Source organism: Gallinula chloropus (assembly GCF_964237585.1).
Source record: "Gallinula chloropus genome assembly, chromosome: 2".
Classification (NCBI taxonomy): domain Eukaryota; kingdom Metazoa; phylum Chordata; class Aves; order Gruiformes; family Rallidae; genus Gallinula; species Gallinula chloropus.
This window is the reverse complement of record NC_140086.1, coordinates 62,494,452-62,515,623: the sequence shown is the minus strand read 5'-3', so window position 1 is coordinate 62,515,623 and position 21,172 is coordinate 62,494,452. Positions and strand designations below refer to the sequence as shown.

The 21,172-nt window shown below is 44.4% G+C and overlaps 1 protein-coding gene across 1 annotated transcript; it reads left to right on the top strand.

Moving 5' to 3' along the window:
* The first annotated feature begins 1,772 nt into the window (after positions 1 to 1,772).
* Positions 1,773 to 15,448, top strand: CYB5A (cytochrome b5 type A). The gene is made up of 5 exons (XM_084260063.1): positions 1,773 to 1,952; positions 9,861 to 9,989; positions 11,452 to 11,481; positions 13,528 to 13,562; positions 14,355 to 15,448. The coding sequence occupies exons 1-5, from the start codon at positions 1,809 to 1,811 to the stop codon at positions 14,431 to 14,433; spliced, it is 417 nt and encodes a 138-aa protein (XP_084116189.1). The 5' UTR covers positions 1,773 to 1,808; the 3' UTR covers positions 14,434 to 15,448.
* The last annotated feature ends 5,724 nt before the right edge of the window (positions 15,449 to 21,172 follow it).

Below are 21,172 nucleotides of genomic sequence, written 5' to 3'. Positions count from 1 at the left end.
ATTTTTGTGGCAAATATGCTGTAAAACACATGCTGCAAAGGGCTCCAGTGATCTGCTTGCTGTTTGAGGTCAATTCCCCTGTGGGAACCACTTCTACTCAGCCTAAGCTAAATCTTCCCAGTCATTTTAAAAGCTAATGGGAGAGAGTGCTTGCAAATGGCTTCTCCATTCAGGGGAGAGGATAAAGAGAGAAGTACCAGTTGACATAAAACTACCAGTTAAGATGTTATAAATCATAGGAAATAAACCAACTGCCTCCCATACAAGTAGGAGAACTTGCCATGCGTGGGAGAAATTACATCTTTAAATGTTGATGATCACAAAATGTGAACTAGAAACTGCCACAGAGCTCCTGCTAAGCTCAACAGTCAGAGAATGGCTATTGCTGGTGTTCTGTCAAGACAAGCAGGTAAATCACAGAGCTTGGCTGCGATATTTGTCTTTTTCAGTAAGACCTGGAAGGTGGAATGAAGAGCCTCCTTTTTAAAGCTGAGACCTCCACCAAGCTTCTCGTACCCTTGGGGATACTGCAATGAACTGGAGACGGGATCTGAAGGTCGTGGTGGCATTCAGGGAGGAAGTAGGAGGCTGTCCTGAACACCAATAACCAACAGCACACTCACAGGGTACAAACCAACTAAAGTTATACTGTAAACAACACCCACAAAACCCCCCCACCTTTCACCTGTAATCACATCAGTGTGTACACAGGGCTACTGATGCTGAGGCATCTGTGCGGTGCGTGTGTGTGACCCACCACGGGTAGCACAGTGTGAAGTCCTATCGTGACAGAGACCGGGACAGAGGGGGAACCCAAGCAGTAAACACATCTGAAGCCGGAGCGAAGGAACCTGGGTCTAGCTTAAACAAAACTTAAAGAAAACATGGATGGCGTGTGGGTGAAAGGGAGCCACAAGAGAAGGGGAAAGGCTCTGCTCCCCGAGCCCTCAGGACACAGGCCAGGCAGGGCGAGGGGTGTCACCGGGAAGCTCTCCCAGGGCAGGGCGAGGGGGCTACTGCGGCAACCGCGAGGTTCGGAGGAGCTGTAAGGAAGCACCTCTGGGCAGGGACGCTCCTCAGGCCGCCTCCGACCGGCTCCCTCGCGGGCTGCCTCACGGGACAGCGAAGCACCCGAGCGCTTCCCGCCTTCGGCGCGAGGACCCGCTGCGCGCGGGGCGGCAGCCGGCGCTCCGTGGGAGGCCGCAGGACCCTCTCGGCGGGTGTCGGGCGCTGCTGCGGGCGGGTGCGGCTTCCCGGCCGGACCCTGGCTTGGTGGAAAAGCGGGCAGGAGCGGGCAAGGTGCGCCCTGCCGCCGCTCCTGCGGAGACAAACCCCGCGGGGTGAAAGGAAACCAGCGAGTCGCTCCGCGGCTCGGCACGCTCCGCCCCCGGCGCTGGGGTAACCTCCCCTCACAACGCGTCTCGCCCACCGCGGCGGATCAAAGCTGCCGGCTCCGGCTACGGCGACAGCACGGAAGACCCGGCCGGGCACGGCACGGCCGCTGACCCCCTGCCCCGCCAACAGCGGCGGCGCCCCGCGCGGCACGTGACCGCCGCCGAGTCACGCGGAGGGCGCCGCGGGGCGGGGGGAAGAGGAAGAGGGCGGGGCGCGGAACAGCCAACCCACCCCGCAAGTCCCGCCCCCGCGCCTGACATCTGATTTGCAAGGCATTTCTCTCAGCCAATCAGGAGCCGCCGGGATGGGGGCGGGGCGGCGCCGGGCGCTGATAAGCTCGCGGCGGGGCGCCGGTTCGGCTTCGCGGCAGAGGCGTGTGAGGTGCCGGGCGCGTTGGTGGCGTCGCTGCGGACATGGTGGGCTCCAGCGAGACCGGCGGGGAGGCGTGGCGGGGCCGCTACTACCGGCTGGAGGAGGTGCAGAAGCACAACAACAGCCAGAGCACCTGGATCATCCTGCACAACCGCATCTACGATGTCACCAAGTTTCTGGACGAGGTGGGCGCGCCCGGGACAGGACGGGGGGTGTGCGCGGGCAGGGACCCGGCGCCGCGCTGCTCCCAGCCTCCCCGAGCGCCGCGGGGCTGAGCGGGCTCGCCGGCTGGCTACCCCGGGGGGTGAGGGCCGCTCCTTGCGCGCTCTCGGCGGCCTCCTCCGGACCGCGGGCGGGAGGCGGGTGCGGCACGGCCGGGTGCCGCCCTCGGCCTGCCGCGATAGTGCTCTCGGGAAGCAGCCGGGTGGCCAGGCCGGGCCTTGTCCGTGGGACGGCGGGGAGCGTGGTTGGGGACGGGCTCCGGGAGCACCCGCGGGGCAGCGGCTGCTCCTCGGGCTGCTCTCGGTCAGGGAAGACCCGTGGGTGCCCCAGCACGCCAGCCCCGGCTCGCGTGTAGCCTTCCGCCAGCGGCTCTCTTCCCTCCAGCAGCCTTTAAACTTTCTGCCGCCGTGGAAGCCCCGGTTGCCGGGTGCTGTTCCCGCTGCCGTGGCGCCCCCGGGGCGGGCTCGCAGCGCGGGCGCCCTCCGGCCTCAGAGTGCCGCCGCCAGCACTCGTGTTCGGCGGTGTTGGGGGGGGGGTCCCACCCGGGGTTAGCGGTGGGTGCCCTGGGTGACGGTGCGCAGCTGATGTAACCAGTGGTACTCGTGGTTAGGAACATCCTTGCGTTCCGGGCACTGCGCTAGAACTACTTGTATTTCCCCTGTGGAGATAGAGAGATGTGGCAGCCGGGCAGTGCTTTCAGCGTTTTTAGTAGTTTCCTAGGGATGGGTGGGATTTATTAGCGATATTCTGAGTTTTCTCCCTTCCTCCCATTGTCTCCAAAGGTCTAGCGCCCGGTTGAAATGTGTTACTACAGATTTACGTTATTTGAGGATACAGATAGGACTGGTAGTGACGGTGTAGTTCTGTGTCCCCATTAAGTGGTTGTAACCACTTAAGATTTAACATATAAACCGAGTATTCTGCAAATAAGAGGGCGATGAGCAATCTTTCAAAGGCAGTGTTGACACAAGTAGTATTTGGCTCCTTAAGCAGTCTGCCAGCACAAGTGGTTTGGCTTTTCAGCAAAGCAGCTTGTGAAATCGATCTACTGACTCTTTCCTTTGTTTTTACTGTTTTTAATCTAACTCTGTCCCTGGTCTGGTTCATCTTTTTAGTTAGGGAAATGTTTGTTTGGTTATGCAGACATGGCCAATTTAATTACAGAAGCCCTGGCCGAGAATGCGGCCTTTCATGCAGCGTGAGAAATTGAAGTAGCTGTTTTTGGAAGCTTGATCAGTTTTGGTTGATGCATAGCTGTATAAAGTGCTTCCAGATTGGGGAGGGAACCACACTCCTCCAAAAAACCCAAACAACCAAACTTAACACACACCATCACACACTTGATCAAAAATATTGAGGTTCTAATGAACTTTTGGATGTAAGTAGATGCACAAAGAAGCTGACAGCTGCTTCCTTCAGTACATGTGATGAAATTAGTAATACCAAAAGGTGTGTAAATTTCTCCAAGAAAGCCTTTCAGCCTTCAGGACAACACTGCTGACTCTGTATCACATCAAAAGAATTCTGTTTGCTTTAAGCAGTTACATAATTGCTTCGTGGATGATTTTGGAATGTCTGATTTGCTGTGTTACACGTGGTTCAAAATTTACCTGGATGCTCAACAGCTTTCAATTTAATATGCCTGGCTTCAGAACTGAAATTTCTGACTCATTCTGAGATAATACATGAATGATGTTGGATACTATGTTGAAAATAATTATCTAAATGAAATGACATGCCAAAGGAAAGCTATTGAATACTGTCATGTTCATTGTATTGGTGACTTCTGGGATGGAACCTTTTCGTTAAAATATTTCGTTGGGCTACTTACTTTTTAAGGCTTTTGATACCTGGCTAATCTATCAAGTGATGTGCTAATTCTTTTGACACTGTCAAGACACCCTGAGACATTTGCATGTGATAGATCAGGGGAAATTTGAGCTAGCCTTGTGCTGTGGTGCTCAGGAGTGTAAGGTAAACACTTCTCAGTGAAGTGGGGATTATGTTGGCTATTTCTGTAGTATTACTGGTCAAACTTTTACTACTTAGTTTCTTGCAGGAGTAGAAAAGCTTAAGATATATAGGCTACTAAAGTCCAGTAGTGCTAAAGAGGATGTGCTACTGAAGCATCCTCTGACCCTTGCTCTTACTAAGTAGTAAATGTATCAGTTTACTAGTGGGTGAAGAACTGAGAGCAGAGGCTGACTTCCTCAGTCCCATTTAATTCAACAAGCAGTCTTTCCAGCCACTGCATTAAATTATGGAAATATTTACTTGCTATAATGAAGTTGAAAACTTTACAGTGCTTCAGTGTTAGACACCCTGGATGCTTCAATGGCTAATAAGTGAAAGTGTTAATCATGGAATATCCTAGGCTGGAAGGGACCCATAGGATCATAAAGTCCAAATCCTGGCACCACACAGGGCCAGCCAAGTCAGAGCATGTGACTGGGAGCAGTGTCCAGATGCTTCTTGAACTCAGTCAGGCTCGGTGCTGTGACCACTTCCCTGGGGAGCCTGTTCCAGGGCCTGGCCATCCCTCTCAGTGAAGAACCTCTTACATCCAGCCTAAACCTCCCCTGTCACAGCTTCATACCATTCCCTAGGGTTCTATCACTGTTTGCCAAAAAGAGGAGATTGGTGCCTGCCCCTCCTCTCCCCCCTTGTCAGGAAGCCATAGACTGCGATGAGGTCTCCCCCCTCAGACTCCTCCAGGCTGTACAAACTGAGGGACTTCAGCCTCTCCTCATTATGCTACTGCTTTTCACTCTAACTTTAGAGTACTTAAGATGATGTATTCCCTTCTGTCCATCTGTTGACTCTTCATAAATCTTGTAGATGTTTAGTGAAACCTGTTTGGTTTTTGGGAACCATCAGCCTCTGAATACTTGAAGTGGACTGGGGGTGGTGATATATCTGTGTTGGGAGTGGTGAGGCTGAAAAGGAGTGAAGGCATTGTGGAGTGTGACTATATTAGTTTGGCTTTCAAAGGATGAAGCTTGAAAAAGATAATTTGAAATACAGATGAAGTGCTGGAGGAGAAAAGGATTGTGTACTTCAATGCCTTCTCCTACTGAAGATGATGACTCTAGCAATTGCTTTCTTATAATATTTTTAAATGGCAGATCTTAGACTTTGTAACTTGAATATATATCTATGAATTTTCTGTAATTATGGAAGTATATTCTCTAGGAGAGGAAATCCAGGGAACTCAGCTTTTGGAGTGCAGTATCTGAAAGCTCTTGCTCATGAAAGATTATTTTTGAGACCAGAAACTTGTATACAATCTTTATCTCAAGGCTGTCAGACCTGTATTACAGAAAATTTGGGGAACCTTTTCATAATTTCAGGGCCTACATGATTTCAGGGAAGATAGCTACTGGAAATGCATGTGAATTTCAGCATAGTACTCCCAGCAGGATCTTAGGGAGATTTCTGTATTACAGGTAATTACATGGGAATAATATTACATGTCAATTAGTGGATTATGTTGGTAATGCTTGATAGTATTTCTTCATAGCTTAATAAAGCAGTCCCACTAGTTGGGCTTTGACATCAATCTAATGAGCTAAACAGTGTAGCTGGGCCTATAAATTTAAGACTGAAGTGATTGGTGTCTTGGTTTGCTTCCCACTGTGGTGAGAGTCCTCCCTGTGGCCTTTGTGGGAACTTGGTTAGATCCCTTAAGCTGGGCAGAGAAGCCAATGAGAGTAGGAACTTCTTTGCCTGAGAGAAATGGTATGTATTTAATATTCATCTAATGCTGACTTTGTTTAGGTTACCTCATTTGTTAGTTGTCTCATCTAGTGAAAATGTTACGGCCAGTGAAGGTGGGTTTTTCAGAAGGTGTGAAGTTGTACCTCCTTAGTCCTGTTCCTAAACAGAGTGGATGGCTCCCACAGAACGTTTCATAATGTTGATTAAATAGTGCACAAGACCAAATATTTGTTTTACTCTGAGCAATGTGAGGTGGTAAGTTTCATCTGATATTGATGGCATTTCGGAGGAGTAGGGTAATACCCTCTGTGTTTAGAGTAATAAGTGGCTTGCACCAAAAGGTGCTGACACAGTGAAATCTGCCAGTGTGCCATGTGGGCTTTTATTGCAGAACCATGTGGACTAAGGATTAAACCCAGTGTTGCCATTTCCACAAGCTCTGGGGCTCCTAGGAAGATTTGAACATGCTTTGAAACACGGTGCTTCCCGAGCACTCTTGTATGCAAGATGCCACAAGCTGTAGTTTTCTAAGTGGGAAATGGACACTTGGCCATGGGGCATTTCTTCTGCAGTTAATCTGAAACCTTAATGATAGGTTTCCAAAAAACACACACTCATAAAGAGATCTTCCCTAGGCTCCTAAAATTCTACTTGAGCACAGAGTTTTCCTCCTGTAACTTGTGATGGAATCAATTTGGAGGGCTCCTCAGAGTATGTGAAAGTGCCCCTAAAACACTGAAGTCTGTGTTGCATAATAAAGCCGAGGTTCTCTGGGTGTTTCTGGCTGTGTTGCTGCTTCTTTGTGCTTGTTGTTCCCTGTAGTGCAGAAAGGAAATCTTGAATTTGTATGACTGCCACTGATGGAGAACTTTGCTCACCTCCCTGGAGGTGAAGTTGGACCCTAGATGTGGTTCAGTGAAGGGGGAGGGGGCAGCTGTTGTGAATTAGTGTAGTTATACTTTAATAGTCTTGAACTATGATACTGAGGAAGTTGCATGATGGTAGTGAGAGGGAGAGAGGTGTGATAGGAGTTCAGGATGAAGTAATCACAGACTTGTGACCCAGATAAGAGCAGTGAGTTTAACTGCTTATTTGCATTGCCTAAAACTTTCTAATGTGCTGTGGTTAGGAATTAGTCTGTGCTGTGTCCTAGTGCTGGCTTTGTACAGGCTTCTGTTAAGCATGCAACTTAGACACTTATGTTAGGGAGTGACCTAAGAGGGAGCTGGACTAGCTTAATTATCAGTAAAAGCTTTTTCATTTATCTCAAGCTACAGCTTTACTTGCAAAAACACTTTATTTGTATCAGCAGGATTTCAGTTCAGGAGTCACTATCTGTGGTCTTGTGGGTTTTACCAGTTCCAGGATCTATCCAGAGGCTCCTTGTCAAAGTAGAAATTCTGGTAGCAAGCTTTGTTACCTATGCAGGTGTGCCAACAAAGGTCCTGTAAAACACAGAAACTCTGGAAAAAGCTTAATTTTGATAGTCACTTCTTGCCCTTTGAGACATGACAGCTGCTCCCTTTGATTAGGGGAGGTGAAGTCGGTTCATTAATTGCCTACATTACATGCTAGCTGCTTGCAGAGGGTTTGCATCTTCAGGCAGAGGTGTCATCTAAAGTGTTTAGCCTCAATTACTTCTATTGCATATCTAGTAGGTGACTATCAATGTCTGCTAGGTGGCTTAAGTTGGGAATGAGTTTTCCTGCTGTGGTAGCAGAGGTCGGGGTGAGTTTGTCCCCTTCAGCTGGTGTGTGATGGCCACTAAGAGGATTGGTTGCAGTCACTGCAGACACTAATATTGTGGGTTTGTAAACAAGGGGGATCGAGTAGTAATTAGACCAAAACTTAATTCTTCCAGTGAAAAGCTGGAGTGCCTCAGTGAGGCTGCCTCTATAGTGAGTGACATGGTTGCTTTGTAGTGGCATCAGGGAGGGAATTTGGAACAAATTAGTATATGATCATTCTGTAGTCAGCAGCCTGCTGGTAGTTTAGGTGCTTTGTGAAATAGTTCTGCATAACTATTAGAAATGCAGTTATACTGGTAGGTATCCACTGTTTTGCCTGGTGGATTTTTTTTGGAGAACTAGTGCAAACCATGTGATCTTGACAACTTGCTGGACTAACTTGTATTTCACTAGTATGAATAGGGGTTGGGGTGGTTGCAGTGCATAAGCATGATACTGCCATACTATTGAAGCTGCTGGTGCTTTATAGGTAGTTTAACTTGGGTGCCTTTTGCTACTTGTTGATGTCTTTGGTAAGGATGTCTGTCACTTCTGCTGAAGATGCTACATGTATTTTTCTGGGTTTGGAGATGCAATTCTTTAGCATGGTGTTAACCCCACACGAAGCAAACAACCCAATCCCCATGTTGATGAAGGAATTCTTTGAGGACTTAGCTGTGGCAGTATCTGGGAGAGTGCCTTCTCAAATCTAGCTTCTTAAATGTACTGTACATCTCAGTACTGAACACAATCCCTCAACTTCTGTCCACTCCCTTCTCTGAATAATTACCAGAATGGATTCAAGGGCAGGAGTTTGTGTGCTGTATTTGCACATCTGGTTGCATAATCTTTACTCTGCATGCACTCTCTTAACCTTTTTTGGCTCAGCTGCTGTGCCTAATCTCTCTATCAATTGCTTAATCTTGGTTTTGCTTAGTCATGGTAGGGCTCCCATACCCTTCTAGCTGTGCTATCTTGACTTCAGAAATGCGTTGGATTGTTTTGTGTGTTTTAAACCAGTTTTCTTAATCTATGAAAATAAATGCCTTCCTCTAATCCAGAGGTTCAAGTTTTGATGTTCTAGTGCTGCTGGAAACTGGTAGTAATAGTGTCTTCCTGAGCTGTGTGAACAAGTCTTATTTTTGTTGAAGAGAAGCATTGATAGGAGGCTAACATCGTGGACTCAGAGTAAATGCTGACCTGCATTCCCTCATGGAACTGTTTCTTTCATCTGCTGTCTAAGCATAGCCTTTCTGTTCAGTGATATTCCAGGTGAGAGGACCCCAAATAGAATTTTAACCTACTTCTATAACTTGAGATTGTGTAGTCAGAAGCATTAAAAACAGAGCTGAGGCTCCAAAGCGTTACCTCCCCTGTCACTGTTACAGTTGTAGTACTTACTTCATGGTTGCCTTAATCTGAGGCAGTAGTGGGTTCATCTTGCTTGCTGAACCTTTCCTGGTGTTTATGTAGTAGTTTCCTACTTCAAAGTGGAGTGGTGAATTTTTATGGCATGTTATTTACCTGTTATATAAGTGAGTAACTTGAAGCTGAGAAAATTCACTAAATTAGTTATTTGATGGGTGAAAATGTGGAAGTGCATGCAACCCCCAAAGTGTGTCCTGGGGAGGAATGGAAGTTGGATTTAGGTTAAGGGAATAGTGGTAGGTTGAGGTATTAGGAGACACTGGGAGATGAATGCTCTAACATCTGAAGGATTTTAGTAGCAGTATGGGTTTGGGATTCCTTAGCTTGCTAAAACCAATTTGTGATTCTGGTGTCTTGCTTAAGCACAACTGAAAGCCCACAGAATTTCAGAGTAGCTGGTTTACCAGATAACCATGAGATTTTTTTTGGAAAGGATCCCTGGAGGTTGTCTGGTCCAACCCCCAGCTCAAACTAAGATTAATTTGAAGATCAGGTTCCTTAGCACCTTGTCCGGGCAACCACAAAGGCTGCAGATCTTGCATGCTCCCTTGCCAGCTTATTTCAGTTCTTGATTGGTGCTCTTGTTGACAACTGCTATATCTACTTAATTCTCTTGCTGCAACTTATACCTTCTGGCTTTTATCTTGTTGTATAAAGCATTGTTTGGATAAAAATACACATTTCCTGCAGAACTGAACACAGAATGTAACTTTAGGTAATAGCTTGGACTGTTAAAAAACTGATTGCCTTAACGTTCTGAATGCCAGTTGGGTAGGAATGCCTCTTAATACTCAGTTGCTGATGGAGCAGAGACTTAGCTTCCTTTGTTCTTGCTTCAGAGAATACATAAAGCTCTAGTTATTCAGAGAGGCTTGTGTTTTAAGTCCAGCAGCTGATTTTTGCAATGGCAATTTTGTATTTCAAAAAATGTAGAAATTAAGAGGGTTTAGCACATTGGATTTGTTACTGAAAATCATTCCAACTGATTAAAAATTGCAGCACCCAGGTGGTGAAGAGGTCCTCAGAGAGCAAGCTGGGGGTGATGCTACTGAGAACTTTGAAGATGTTGGCCATTCCACAGATGCAAGGACAATGTCAGAAAGCTATATTATTGGGGAACTTCATCCGGTGAGTATATACTTGCTGTTTACTATAGTGTTTTTGCATCTGTATTTCACTGGTAACTTTGGAGTAAATGAGAGCTGCTTGTTTTGTTGGATGCCAGCCCTGCAGCTGTTTGTAGATGGACCTGGACTGGAGATAGGCTCCCCCAGTGTGAAGTGTATTGTAAAGATGGTTCCATCTAGAAGTTTACTGGTTTGAAATATTTTATGGCTTGGTTCATGGATAAACTGAACATGGAATAATGCCATTTCTGGTGTACTTTGTGAGCTTTATAACAAGACTATGGTCCTGGCACTTCATATGTAGGTTTAGAAAATGGATACTCTAAGTATCTTCTAGTTTAATGTTCTGTCTTCCCATTCTCTGTCCCTCATTTTCTGCTGTGTCAGTGTTCCCCACTTGTAGCTGCCAGAGCTGTTTATGATCAGTTCCCACGGGATCATCTGTGACTTCCTCTTTTCTCTTCTGCCCTTGCCATTTCCCATATTTCTAACAAGCACATTTCTGCTGCCTCAAGCTTTGAAGGATTTATTTTGAACTTCAGAGCTACTGCCTTGGTTTCCTTTGGATAAGCATTACTCAAGCTTTTTTGCTCCTTAATAGGTGAAAACCACTTGGTAGAGACTTAGGCATTGAGTGTGCCTGTCTATTCTACTGCCTGTCCCTGCTTTACCTTTTCCTCTTTTGTATGTTTTGTCTTGCATTTAGGGTAGATGTTTGAGTAGCACATGAAACAGTAAGATTCCTGATCTTGTCTTTGTTCCTCTTGATAAATATTAATAGTGTAGCTTCTGATCTATAATAATTGGGCTCTGATGCACATCTGTAACTGTACACTCTTGTCATCTATTTCAGGTAGCAGCTGATGTCAGTAAAGATGTCATTACCTGGTTACTAGTCCAGTTCATTCTTGTTTGACAAGTGCTTGTTTTCAGTTGATAGGAAATGGCTTGATAGCTTGATGTAAAAATACAGCATGGTCGTCAAGACTACAATAAAAGCCCAACAGTACATATTGAATGTGATTGTTTCAATTAAGACTTCATGAGTTGATGAAATCCATAGAATTTTGGACCTTTGTACTGAATGTTGGGCCAAAACCAGTCAGATGTTTCCTGAGAATGCAAGTAGAATTAAGTAGAAGTAAACTAATGTGATCAATGTATAAGCTAAGGTTGTGTGTACTGTTCAGAGACAAAGGAAATGCAAAAACACATGCACAAGAAATGACATATGTTGGAGACTCAGGTTTCACTTTATTGTGTACTAGGGAGTATTGCTTAAGGAAGTGGTCTTGTTTGTTGTAGTTCAAAGTCATACACTGACATCTGCTCTTTTGCATGTCTGTTTCCTAGGTGCAGATGGATACACATTAGTGGAGTAGAATGTCAATGGGAATTTAGTGATAAATGTTATTTGAATGCATTGGGGCTTTGTCTAAAGGTTTTTACTTGTCTTCTTGCAGGATGATAGAGCGAAGCTTCAGAAACCAACAGTAAGTATGATTCCTGAAATGCCACGTTTCTCTTAACGTTAGGGCTGATGGCTCTAAGTGGTATACCCCCAGAAGCAGTAATAACTGAGCTTAAGTACAGTATTCCAGGTCTCAAACCTGTTGATCTGCCTTGAAATTGTTATTTTTGTTAGCTGTTCTTTAATTTGTGTGGTTTTGAGCTGAGAGGTTACTAAGTGTGATGTTATACTATAGCAGAAAGTGAATCTAGAATCAATCAGTGGCTCTGTAGTACTCAGTTTAAGAAACAAATTAGTTGATAGACGGAATGGATTAAACTAAGTGTTTTTTGGGGAAAAATGGGATGTTAATATATTTGTAACACTAGTAGATAGTGAATATAGAAGCATTTGATTGCTTAATCAGTTAATTTGCAATTGTGAACTTTTTTCAAGGTAAATTTGTTGCTTGCTTCCTGACAGTTTCAGCAGGTCTTGCAGTGTCCTATCAATGCAGTTTTGCATTTTTCTAGGGTTTTTAATAATGTTTTTAATAGAATGATGTTATGTTGGCACTAAACTATCAAACTCAAAATTCAGATGTCCCTTAATGGTGTGAGTGCATCAGGGATTAATTTATACAATTGCTGCTGTTGTGAGGGTGCTTGCTCAGGGCTGCATGTACAGCAGCGTGTTTAGGAAATAGTCCAAGATTATTTTGAAATGAAGTGTAGCAGGAGTAAGTTCTTACTCTTCCTGTTTGAGAGATTACTTTTAAGAATTCAAATAAGATCTTCCAATAACATGAATACATTAAAGGAAAGGAAGTATTAAAAAAAAAATCTATCTACAGTACCTGTGTTTTCCATCATCCCAGAAGGAAGCTGGAGCACTTTTGTCCAGCAGGATGTGTGGGCACAGCTGATAGGACAGTTTCATTTTGTTGTCCTCTGGATGTGTAACATGACATGTTAGCTCCCCTATACTCTGGCTCTCCATCAGAAGAGACCTGTCAGAAGGCCTTGCGCAGTCAAATGCCCATCTTGTCCTTGCACTGTACTTAAAGTACCCTTGGTGTACATGTACAGTGTCACACTGCTTAAACAGGTTTTGATGAGTTGGGCTCTGTTTTACTGTCTTGGGGTGTGTGGGGAACCAGCCCCCAACCCTGGTTGTGATAAGCCTGTTGTAGGTGTCATTAGGTGTGATAGTGTGGGCCCAAGCTGTGCTGTTTGGCTTTGAGGTTAGTCTTTCATAGAGCTGTTCACAAAGCCAGTATATGTGTAATCACCTGAGTCTTTTAATCATGGTATTTATCACATGTAAACCTTTGGTGATTTGGGAGGTTGAAAAAGTAGCCTGTTTGAACCTGTGAGAGGATGTTGGGAACTGCAAGTATTTTGATACTGAAGTAAGTATTTTTTCAGGGGATGGATCTTGTACCATCAAATTTAAGTACACTTTTAGTGCTTGAATATTTTAAATTAGCTTAGGGCCATTTGTAATTTGTATTCAAATTGTAAGTCTTCCTATAAATTGTGTACAGGTACACAACTGGGATTTGATTTTGTAGTGATGCTTTTTCTGTGGAAACTGAAAGAATCCCAAATACCAAAAACTACAACTTGACTCATTCTTCAACACCAAAAAACCCTGAGTTTAAGCCTTGTGTAAATTAGTAGCCTGCTTCATGTAGGTTCAACTTAAGAAACATTTATGTATTCAGTCTTTTCATTTAGACTCAAGGCAAGTAAGGGATCTTTGTCTTTTATGCCACTGAAACTTTTTAGATGTAACCTGAGGTTGAAGCTGGCTTCATGGAAAACTTGCAGCAAAAGTCTTTTTATATACTTGCAATATTTAAAAAAAAAAAAACCCTCTTAATCCTGTTTGATTTACAGAAACTGCTGGTAGCGTCTTCCAATACTACAGTGTGTTATAGGAATTCTAAGAAAATGCTTTCCAAATACAATGCACTGAGTTGTGTGTTAATTTTTTATGCTTAATGGGTTTTGAGAAATTAGTTAAGATGGAGAGAGGTGTCTGCCTGATGTTAAATATAAATACCTCTTTATGCTTTGCTTTCCAGGAAACTCTTATCACCACCGTTCAGTCTAATTCCAGGTATAGTATAACCCCTGATGTCAAACTTGAAATTCCTTATGTCTCTGAAGTTTAGAAAGTTGGATAGCTTCAATCTGGTAGAAACTTAGAGGATGGTACATGCTCTACATAAAGTTCAAGTTGACATTTATGTACAACTCTACAAGCATGTTAGCTTACTAGCTAGATTTTTGTCTTACACTGGTTTATGCAAACTCTTGTTTCTGGAGGCTTTGAGGTGACTAGAAGACACTTGGTACCATTGCTGACTTTTTTACTAGCATGGATGCTTCACTTATAAAATTTGCTACAACTGTTGCATCTAAGGGAAATGAGGGTTGTAAGAAGGAAAGGTTGTAAGGTCTGTAAGAAAGAAAACATGTTAGAATTGCAGGGAGGGGAACCCACTGAATCCAAATTCATTAAGTTCTGACTTGTGGACAGCTGCCTGTTGCTCAAAGCTCAGGGGACAGATCCATGTCCCTTTGAGTGGAGAGCTTCAATGCTGAAGTGTCATGTGGTGCTACTAAAATGGCCTTTGAATTAATGATATTCTGGACAGCATGCCATGGCTCTAAATGTGACTAAAGTTGTACTTTTCTCTAGAAAGCAAACTTCTGGTAAGCTCTAGTACAAAGCCTTAACAGCTTTATTTCTTTTAACCTGGCTGCAGTGTTACTGACCAGCCCAGATGTCCTGTTGCCCTAACTTTGAAGTGTTTGCCTGAGTGGGGAGGAAGGACTTAAGCTATGACTTTCTAAATACTTACCAATAGTTGCTTCCTAAACTGCTGTTTCAAAAACTTTATTCCAGTTCGTGGTCCAACTGGGTGATCCCGGCAATATCAGCGATTATTGTGGCCCTGTTGTATCGCTCCTACATGTCAGAGTAAGCGCCTTACTGAGAACTGATGCAGGAAGAGACTGAGCTGGGAGAGAGTATAAGCGGTCTTACCCCGATGTGTTCCCAGACAAAAGCCTGATGTCTGAAGAAAAACCTCAGCTTTTTCAGAAAACTGAACTCTTCTTTTCTGCTGCGCACTTTTCTCAATGCTGCCTTCTTATTTGCTGTTCTGAAGTGATAGAGGCAGCTCTTCTGGTTTTTTATAACAATTTTATTCTCTAATGAATTGATAACTGTATTGGTTTCTGTATTAGAATCTTGTTTTGTATGTAACACTGATTCTGGTTATTTCTTTTTAATCTCTAATGGAGTCTGTAGGACTCTTATTTACATATAAGATTTACAGCTTTAAATGACTACCAAAACTGTGTACATGTACTTGTCCATGTACACAACTTCACTTAAAATTATGTTGTCTTCACATAGTATGCTTGAGTGAAATGCTAATGAAACATTATGGAAAAAGCTGAGTGGAGTAGTGGGTACAGGCACCTGTAAGTGGTTGGGCCTTACTAATCAGGCTACAGTGAGCTGGGTTTTTTTTCCCTTTTCCTCTTGATATTTGCTCTTACAGTTGCAGATACCCCTACTAGAAAACTATTCTGTCTGGCTCCCATTGAAAATAAGCAGGTGAAATATGAAACACAATGTTTGGCCCAATTATGCCTGTCTCAGTTCTGTGAAAAGTAGCTTTTTTATAAAGAAAGAGCACAAAGTAACTGCTACTAAATAATACTGTTCCTGCCAAGCACTCAGGTGACTCTAGAGTTTGTTCTGGAACCTCTAGACTTTTATTAAATTTTCAACTTTGTCATGTACTTTGTGAGGGAAAAACTGATCCATGGAATCTGTTTCTGACTGTTCTGTGATATGCTCCTTGGTGCTTTACTATGAAGAGATGACTATTTTCACTGCTGAATACAAGGTAACAAAGTTTGCATTTTGTGGTAAACAATTAGTCATATGTAAATGATCATGAATAAAAGTTTAATTGTGTACTGGCTCATATGCATTCATTTGGAATTTTGTTGAAGTCCTTGGAAGGGGTGCTCTTGTGTATTGAGCAATACAGATGGACCTGTTCGATGCATGCTGAAAGTCAAGGGGTATTCCTTATGCAGGGAAGTTGTGTGTAAAAACTGGGAAATGTGTTATGGAGCAGTTGCATGATGTTGCAAATGTTTATCTGTGCTCTCAACACCATCTGATGTCTTAAGGCTTGCAGGGTCAAACCACTGATGCCTCCATGATGTTCATCAGGACTTGAAACACTATACAAGGGTGGAACAGTGCTGCTTTTGGCAGCACCAGGCATGATGTGTGTAGTTTAAGTATCAGAACAAATTGAAAGAGTGCAAGATAAACATGAGCTTAAACCCTTCCCCCCTGAAGCCTTATTGTGGGATTCCTTTTGTGGAAATTCCTTCACTGTTACAGCAAATAAGGATATCCTAGCTTGAACTGTGAAAGTGTGGAGTGTCTCTTAAGTTTCTATTCATGTCTTCTGTCAGACTTGGTTTACAGGTATGTGCACTTCCAGTAGTTCCCATCAACTTCCTTACTGCAGGATAAAATCTGCAAGTTATAAATGGCAGGGCTTGGGATGTGTCTAGCTTTTGCCCTAGCTTTTCCTCTGAATGTGGCAAAGTGGAGATAAATCCAGGCTTTTATTGACTTTTTCACTGAACCTCTAAAAAGGGTTTATCAACCCTGAGTTAGTATTTAGATTCATAAATCAAGTCTAAAGTACTGAATTTTCTACTCACCTTTAAAATAACACTTAAGTTTGTATGTCTAGGTGATGCAAAAAAACATCCCCCCCAACAACTTTATAAAAGCTTTCATGTTTCCCCTTGCAAGAATTTGGCTGTGATAATTATTTCCATATCAGCAGACAGGGTAGTACAATCAAATTGGATCCATAAGGAAAAGTAGTTGGTATGAAAGGCTGCCTTTTTTTTTGTGCTGTGTATGTCTCAGGAGTTTGAGCAGGGTATAGCTTTCTTTGGGTCCTATCAACCAGATGCTTGTTTTTGCAATCCTCTGGAGTATCTGTGCCAGCTCAGTCCCATCTACAAGCAGTTGATCTGGTATGTGCAGGGAATTTCTGTGATGAGAACTGAAAACACAGTGAGTGGAGACAAGTAGGCAATGCTTCAAAAACTGATATGAGTTAAAATGTTCATGTGTCAGAGAATGGTTTGGGTTGGAAGGGACCTCAAAGATGACCTAGTTCCAACCCCCTGCTGTGGAGGACAACATCCACTAGACAGGTTGCCCAAAGCCCAATCCAACCTGGCCTTGAGCACCAGTGTGCATAGCTTGCTCCCTGTACTTGGTCTGATCGTATTCTCTTACACCAGTGCTCATACAAGGTGTTCTTCAGAGATGAATGTGATTGCAGTTTTTTAGATTTAAACTGATCAAACCATAAAACTGATCAGGCTTCTTATTTTCTATTTTAATACACTAAGGTTAGGGCTGCTTCCCATAGGGAGTGATACAGGAGTTTGTGACTAGCTTTTGGTTATGAATATGAGAGGAAGAGAAAAGGTATATGGGTGTGGAGAGGACTGAATGACTATGCTATTGAAAAGCTAGACAAGTGAATTGAGAATAGTCAATGTTTTTGCAGTCCAACAGCAAAAGAAGATTCCTTCTCAGAACAAAGTCTTTTGTCCCCAGGTTTGATCTGAAAGGCCTTGTTCCAATTGTTGGGTGATTAACTGCAATGCTAAATTCTGTTCGGAGAGGCTGGTTTTGGCCATTGACACCTTAAATCTGGTGTAACCTTGTATTGTCTACAGGTACAACCTCACCAATGCTTGTACTGCCTTAAATTATTTTGGCCTTTGCCTATCTCCTGTATTTGCTAAGAATGTGTAGTGGCAAAAAGAGCTCCCTTAAATGGTGACGGCCTTGGCTCCCTCACGGTGTCTGTGGAGAAAAGCCAGCACAACTTGTTCACTTGCTCCCTCTGCTAGGATGAGGAAAATAAAAGTACACTGTCCCATTTTGCTGGCTCACTTGCCTTGGCATGCTGGTCCAAAGTGCTTCTCTAGTTCTGAGTGCTGTGCTACAGTCAGGATTTTGCAGAACACTATATAGAGGGATGGGCGAGGGGGTGGAAGTTAGGCAAATGGAAGCTGATCACATGTTTTCTTCAGAGGCAAAAACATGGGAAGTTGCTGCTATTTGAATTTTCTCAGACTACTGAGGGTAAATGAAATAGAAGTTCTTGGCTGTCTGGGTAAATCTGTATTTTCTGTGAGGCTGATAATGAAGATTATGACTCGGAGCAAAAGAGCTGTATCAAAGTGTCATACAAAATGTATGTAATGTATTACAGGCTTTTTTTTTTTTCCTGGGCATGGGAAAGGATTTCAGAAAGGACATAGAAGGAATGAGGAGCAGGAGGGAGCTCATGGTCCTGTATGCTTAGCTGTAATGCCTGACCAGATCTGAGGTAAAGCTAGTAACTGATGGATCAGATACTTGAATCTTACTTTCTTTCCATACTACATTGCATTCATTCTCATGAGTAATTCATTATGTGATGAAATATGTTTGGCTTTGAATGACCTAGTTGATAAGTAGGTGGGCAGACAAGCATGTGAATTAATGAGAAATGTTGGAACATTGGATCTTGGTAGATGATTAATGCTGGATTTTCTGTTCTTTCTGAAAACTAGCTAGACTCGTTCTTAATCTTCTTACGTGTAAGAGTGTGTATGAAACAATCCTTGACATTTTCTTTGCCAGCTTTCTAAAACTGGGGTCATACAATGTGACTACTGCTCTGTATTGATAGCTGCTAAGGCAAAGCTCAGAGTGGGTTTGGCTGTACCCCACAGCCTTATGTGTAAGAAATAGATTTTTATTTTCACCCTCTCTAGTACAATTTCTGTGCCTGTGTCTCTCAGTTTACTGCAGTTAGGCAGGCAGTGTATTGCCAAGGGCCATCAGCTTGTTCACAGAGAAAAGTAGCGCTGCCAGGCAAGAAGACTCAGGCACAGGAAAATTGTTAGGGAACGTTTTTTTGGTATCCCCAGACAGGACACCACAGAACTCATGCAGACCCTCAGAGTCAAGAAACCATACCCAATAGCACAATTGCTACAGAAATCTTGCCTTTTTCTCCAGCCCCGGGTCTGCAGAAAAAGCTGAATGATCCTATTGCAGGGTGAGAGCACACTGTGGTATCTCTGGAGCTCTACCTACTTAGGTCTTGCATAAATGTGGCCTAGTATTGTTTGAAATGACAATGTTTTTACCTGTCAGCTATGCAAAAATGTCTCTAAACAGAACGTGTTCTGGAAAAGGCTTCAAGGTGTAGGGGGGTTGGTTAGAGAGAAAAAGGTAGGCCAAGCAAGGGGAGTGTTTTCCTGAGTGATGACTTGAAAATAAGGGAAGATGATTCTCTTGCCACAGTTGTCAGATTTCTGAATCCAGTTGATGCTTTTAGTGTAACTCATCCAGTCTTAACATGGCTTGCAGGGATATCCCTAAGAGCAGGATGCACAACATAGGAGTTGAGATTGGACAGGAAAGAAGAGCTTAGCCTACCTAAAAAGGGTCTGAGCACCTGGGAAGAATACAGGAATGTTGTCAGGGCCTGTAGGGATGCGACTAGGAAGCCCACTTGGAAATGAAGCTGGCAAGGGACAGAAAGGATAACAAAAAGGGGTTTTTAGATACGTGAATAGTAAGAGGATGACCAGGGATAATGTGGGTCCCTTGCTGAATGGTGTCCTGGTAACGGGGGATGATGAGAAGGTGGAGATACTGAATGCCGCCTTCACTTCGGTCTTCACTTCAAAGGCCCCCTGGGACCCACAGACACCAGAAGAAAGTAATAGAATTTGGGAAATGAAGAACTTCCCTCTGGTTGAGGTGGGGGTGGTCCAGGAGTGTCCATGCACAAATCCATGGGCCCGGATGGGATGCATCCACATGTGCTGAGGGAGCTGGCAGAAGTGATTGCTGAGCTGCTCTCTATCATCTTTAACAGGTCTTGGAGAACAGGAGAAGTGCCTGAAGACTGGAGGATAGCCAACGTCACTCCGGTCTTTAAAAAGGGCAAGAAGGAGGATCTCAGCAACTATAGGCCAGTCAGCCTCACTTCTGTCCCTGGACAGATGATGGAACAGCTTGTTCTGGACGCCATCTCCAAGCAATTGGAAGAGAAAAAGGTCATGAAGAGTAGTCAGCATGGATTCACCAAGGGGATATCGTGCTTGACCAATCTCATAGCCTTCTATGATCTCATGACAGGCTGGGTAGATGGAGGGAGAGCAGTGGATGTCATCTACCTTGACTTCAGCAAGGCTTTCGATACTGTCTCCCATGACATTCTGATAGAAAAGCTGAGATAGTCTGGGATAGATGAGTGGGCAGTGAGGTGGGTTGAGAATTGGCTGTCGGGCCGAGCTCAGAGGGTGTTGATCAGTGGAGCAGAATCTGAATGGAGACCTGTGACTAGCGGTGTTCCCCAGGGCTCAGTGTTGGGCCCAGTCCTGTTTAATATCTTCATTGACAACCTTGATGAGGGAATAGCATCCACCCTCAGCAAGTATGCCAATAATACAAAGCTGGGAGGGGTGGCTGACACACAGGAACACTGTGCTGCCATCCAGAGAGACCTGGACAGGCTGGAAAGCTGGGCAGGGAGAAACCAGATGAGGTTCAACAGAAGCAAGTGTAAAGTCTCGCACCTGGGAAGGAATAACCGTCTGTATCAGTACAGGCTGGGGGATGACCTGCTGGAGAAGAGCTCTGTGGAGAAGGACCTGGGGGTCCTGGTGGATGACAGGTTGGCCATGAGCCAGCAGTGTGCCCTGGTGGCTAAGAGGGCCAATGGGATCCTGGGGTGCATCAGGTAGAGTGTGGTCAGCAGGTCAAAGGAGGTGATCCTCCCCCTCTACTCTGCCCTGGTCAGGCCCCACCTGGAGTATTGTGTCCAGTTCTGGGCTCCCTGGTATAAAAAAGACAGGAACCTCCTGGAGAGAGTCCAGAGAAGGGTTACAAAGATGATTAAGGGCCTGGAGTATCTCCCCTATGAGGAAAGGCTGAGTGAGCTGGGACTGTTCAGCCTTGAGAAAAGAAGACTAAAGGGGAACCTTATTAATGTTTATAAATATCTTAAGAATGGGATGCAGGGGGAAATGGCCAGCCCCTTTTCAGTGGTCTGTGGGGACAGGACAAGGGGCAATGGCTGCAAATTAGAGCACAGGAAGTTCCGCACCAACATGTGGAAGAACTTTTTCCCAGTGAGGGTGACAGAGCCCTGGGACAGGCTGCCCAGGGGGGTTGTGGAGTCTCCTTCTCTGGAGATATTCAAGACCCGTCTGGACACCTCCCTGTGTGACCTGTCCTAGGGAGCTGCTTTGGCAGGGGGTTTGGACCCGATGATCTCTCGAGGTCCCTTCCAACCCCTGTGATTCTGTGATTCTACCTACTGCTTAGAAGCCCGCAGGGTGGTGGGCTGGTAACTGGAAACAAGCACATACATCCTTTCACGTGTAAAATGAATGGATTCCCAACTTGTATTTGTTTGGATTCATTTTCAGAGTACAGTTGCAGTGGGTAACATTCTTGGCATCAGTCTGAGGAGGACAAGCAATTTATGAATAATAAAGAGAGGTTGGTATTTGAGCAGTTACAGCTTCTGGGATTAGAATGAGAAAACCTTGTTTTATATTTATGTGATTCTGTAGAACTACTTTCTG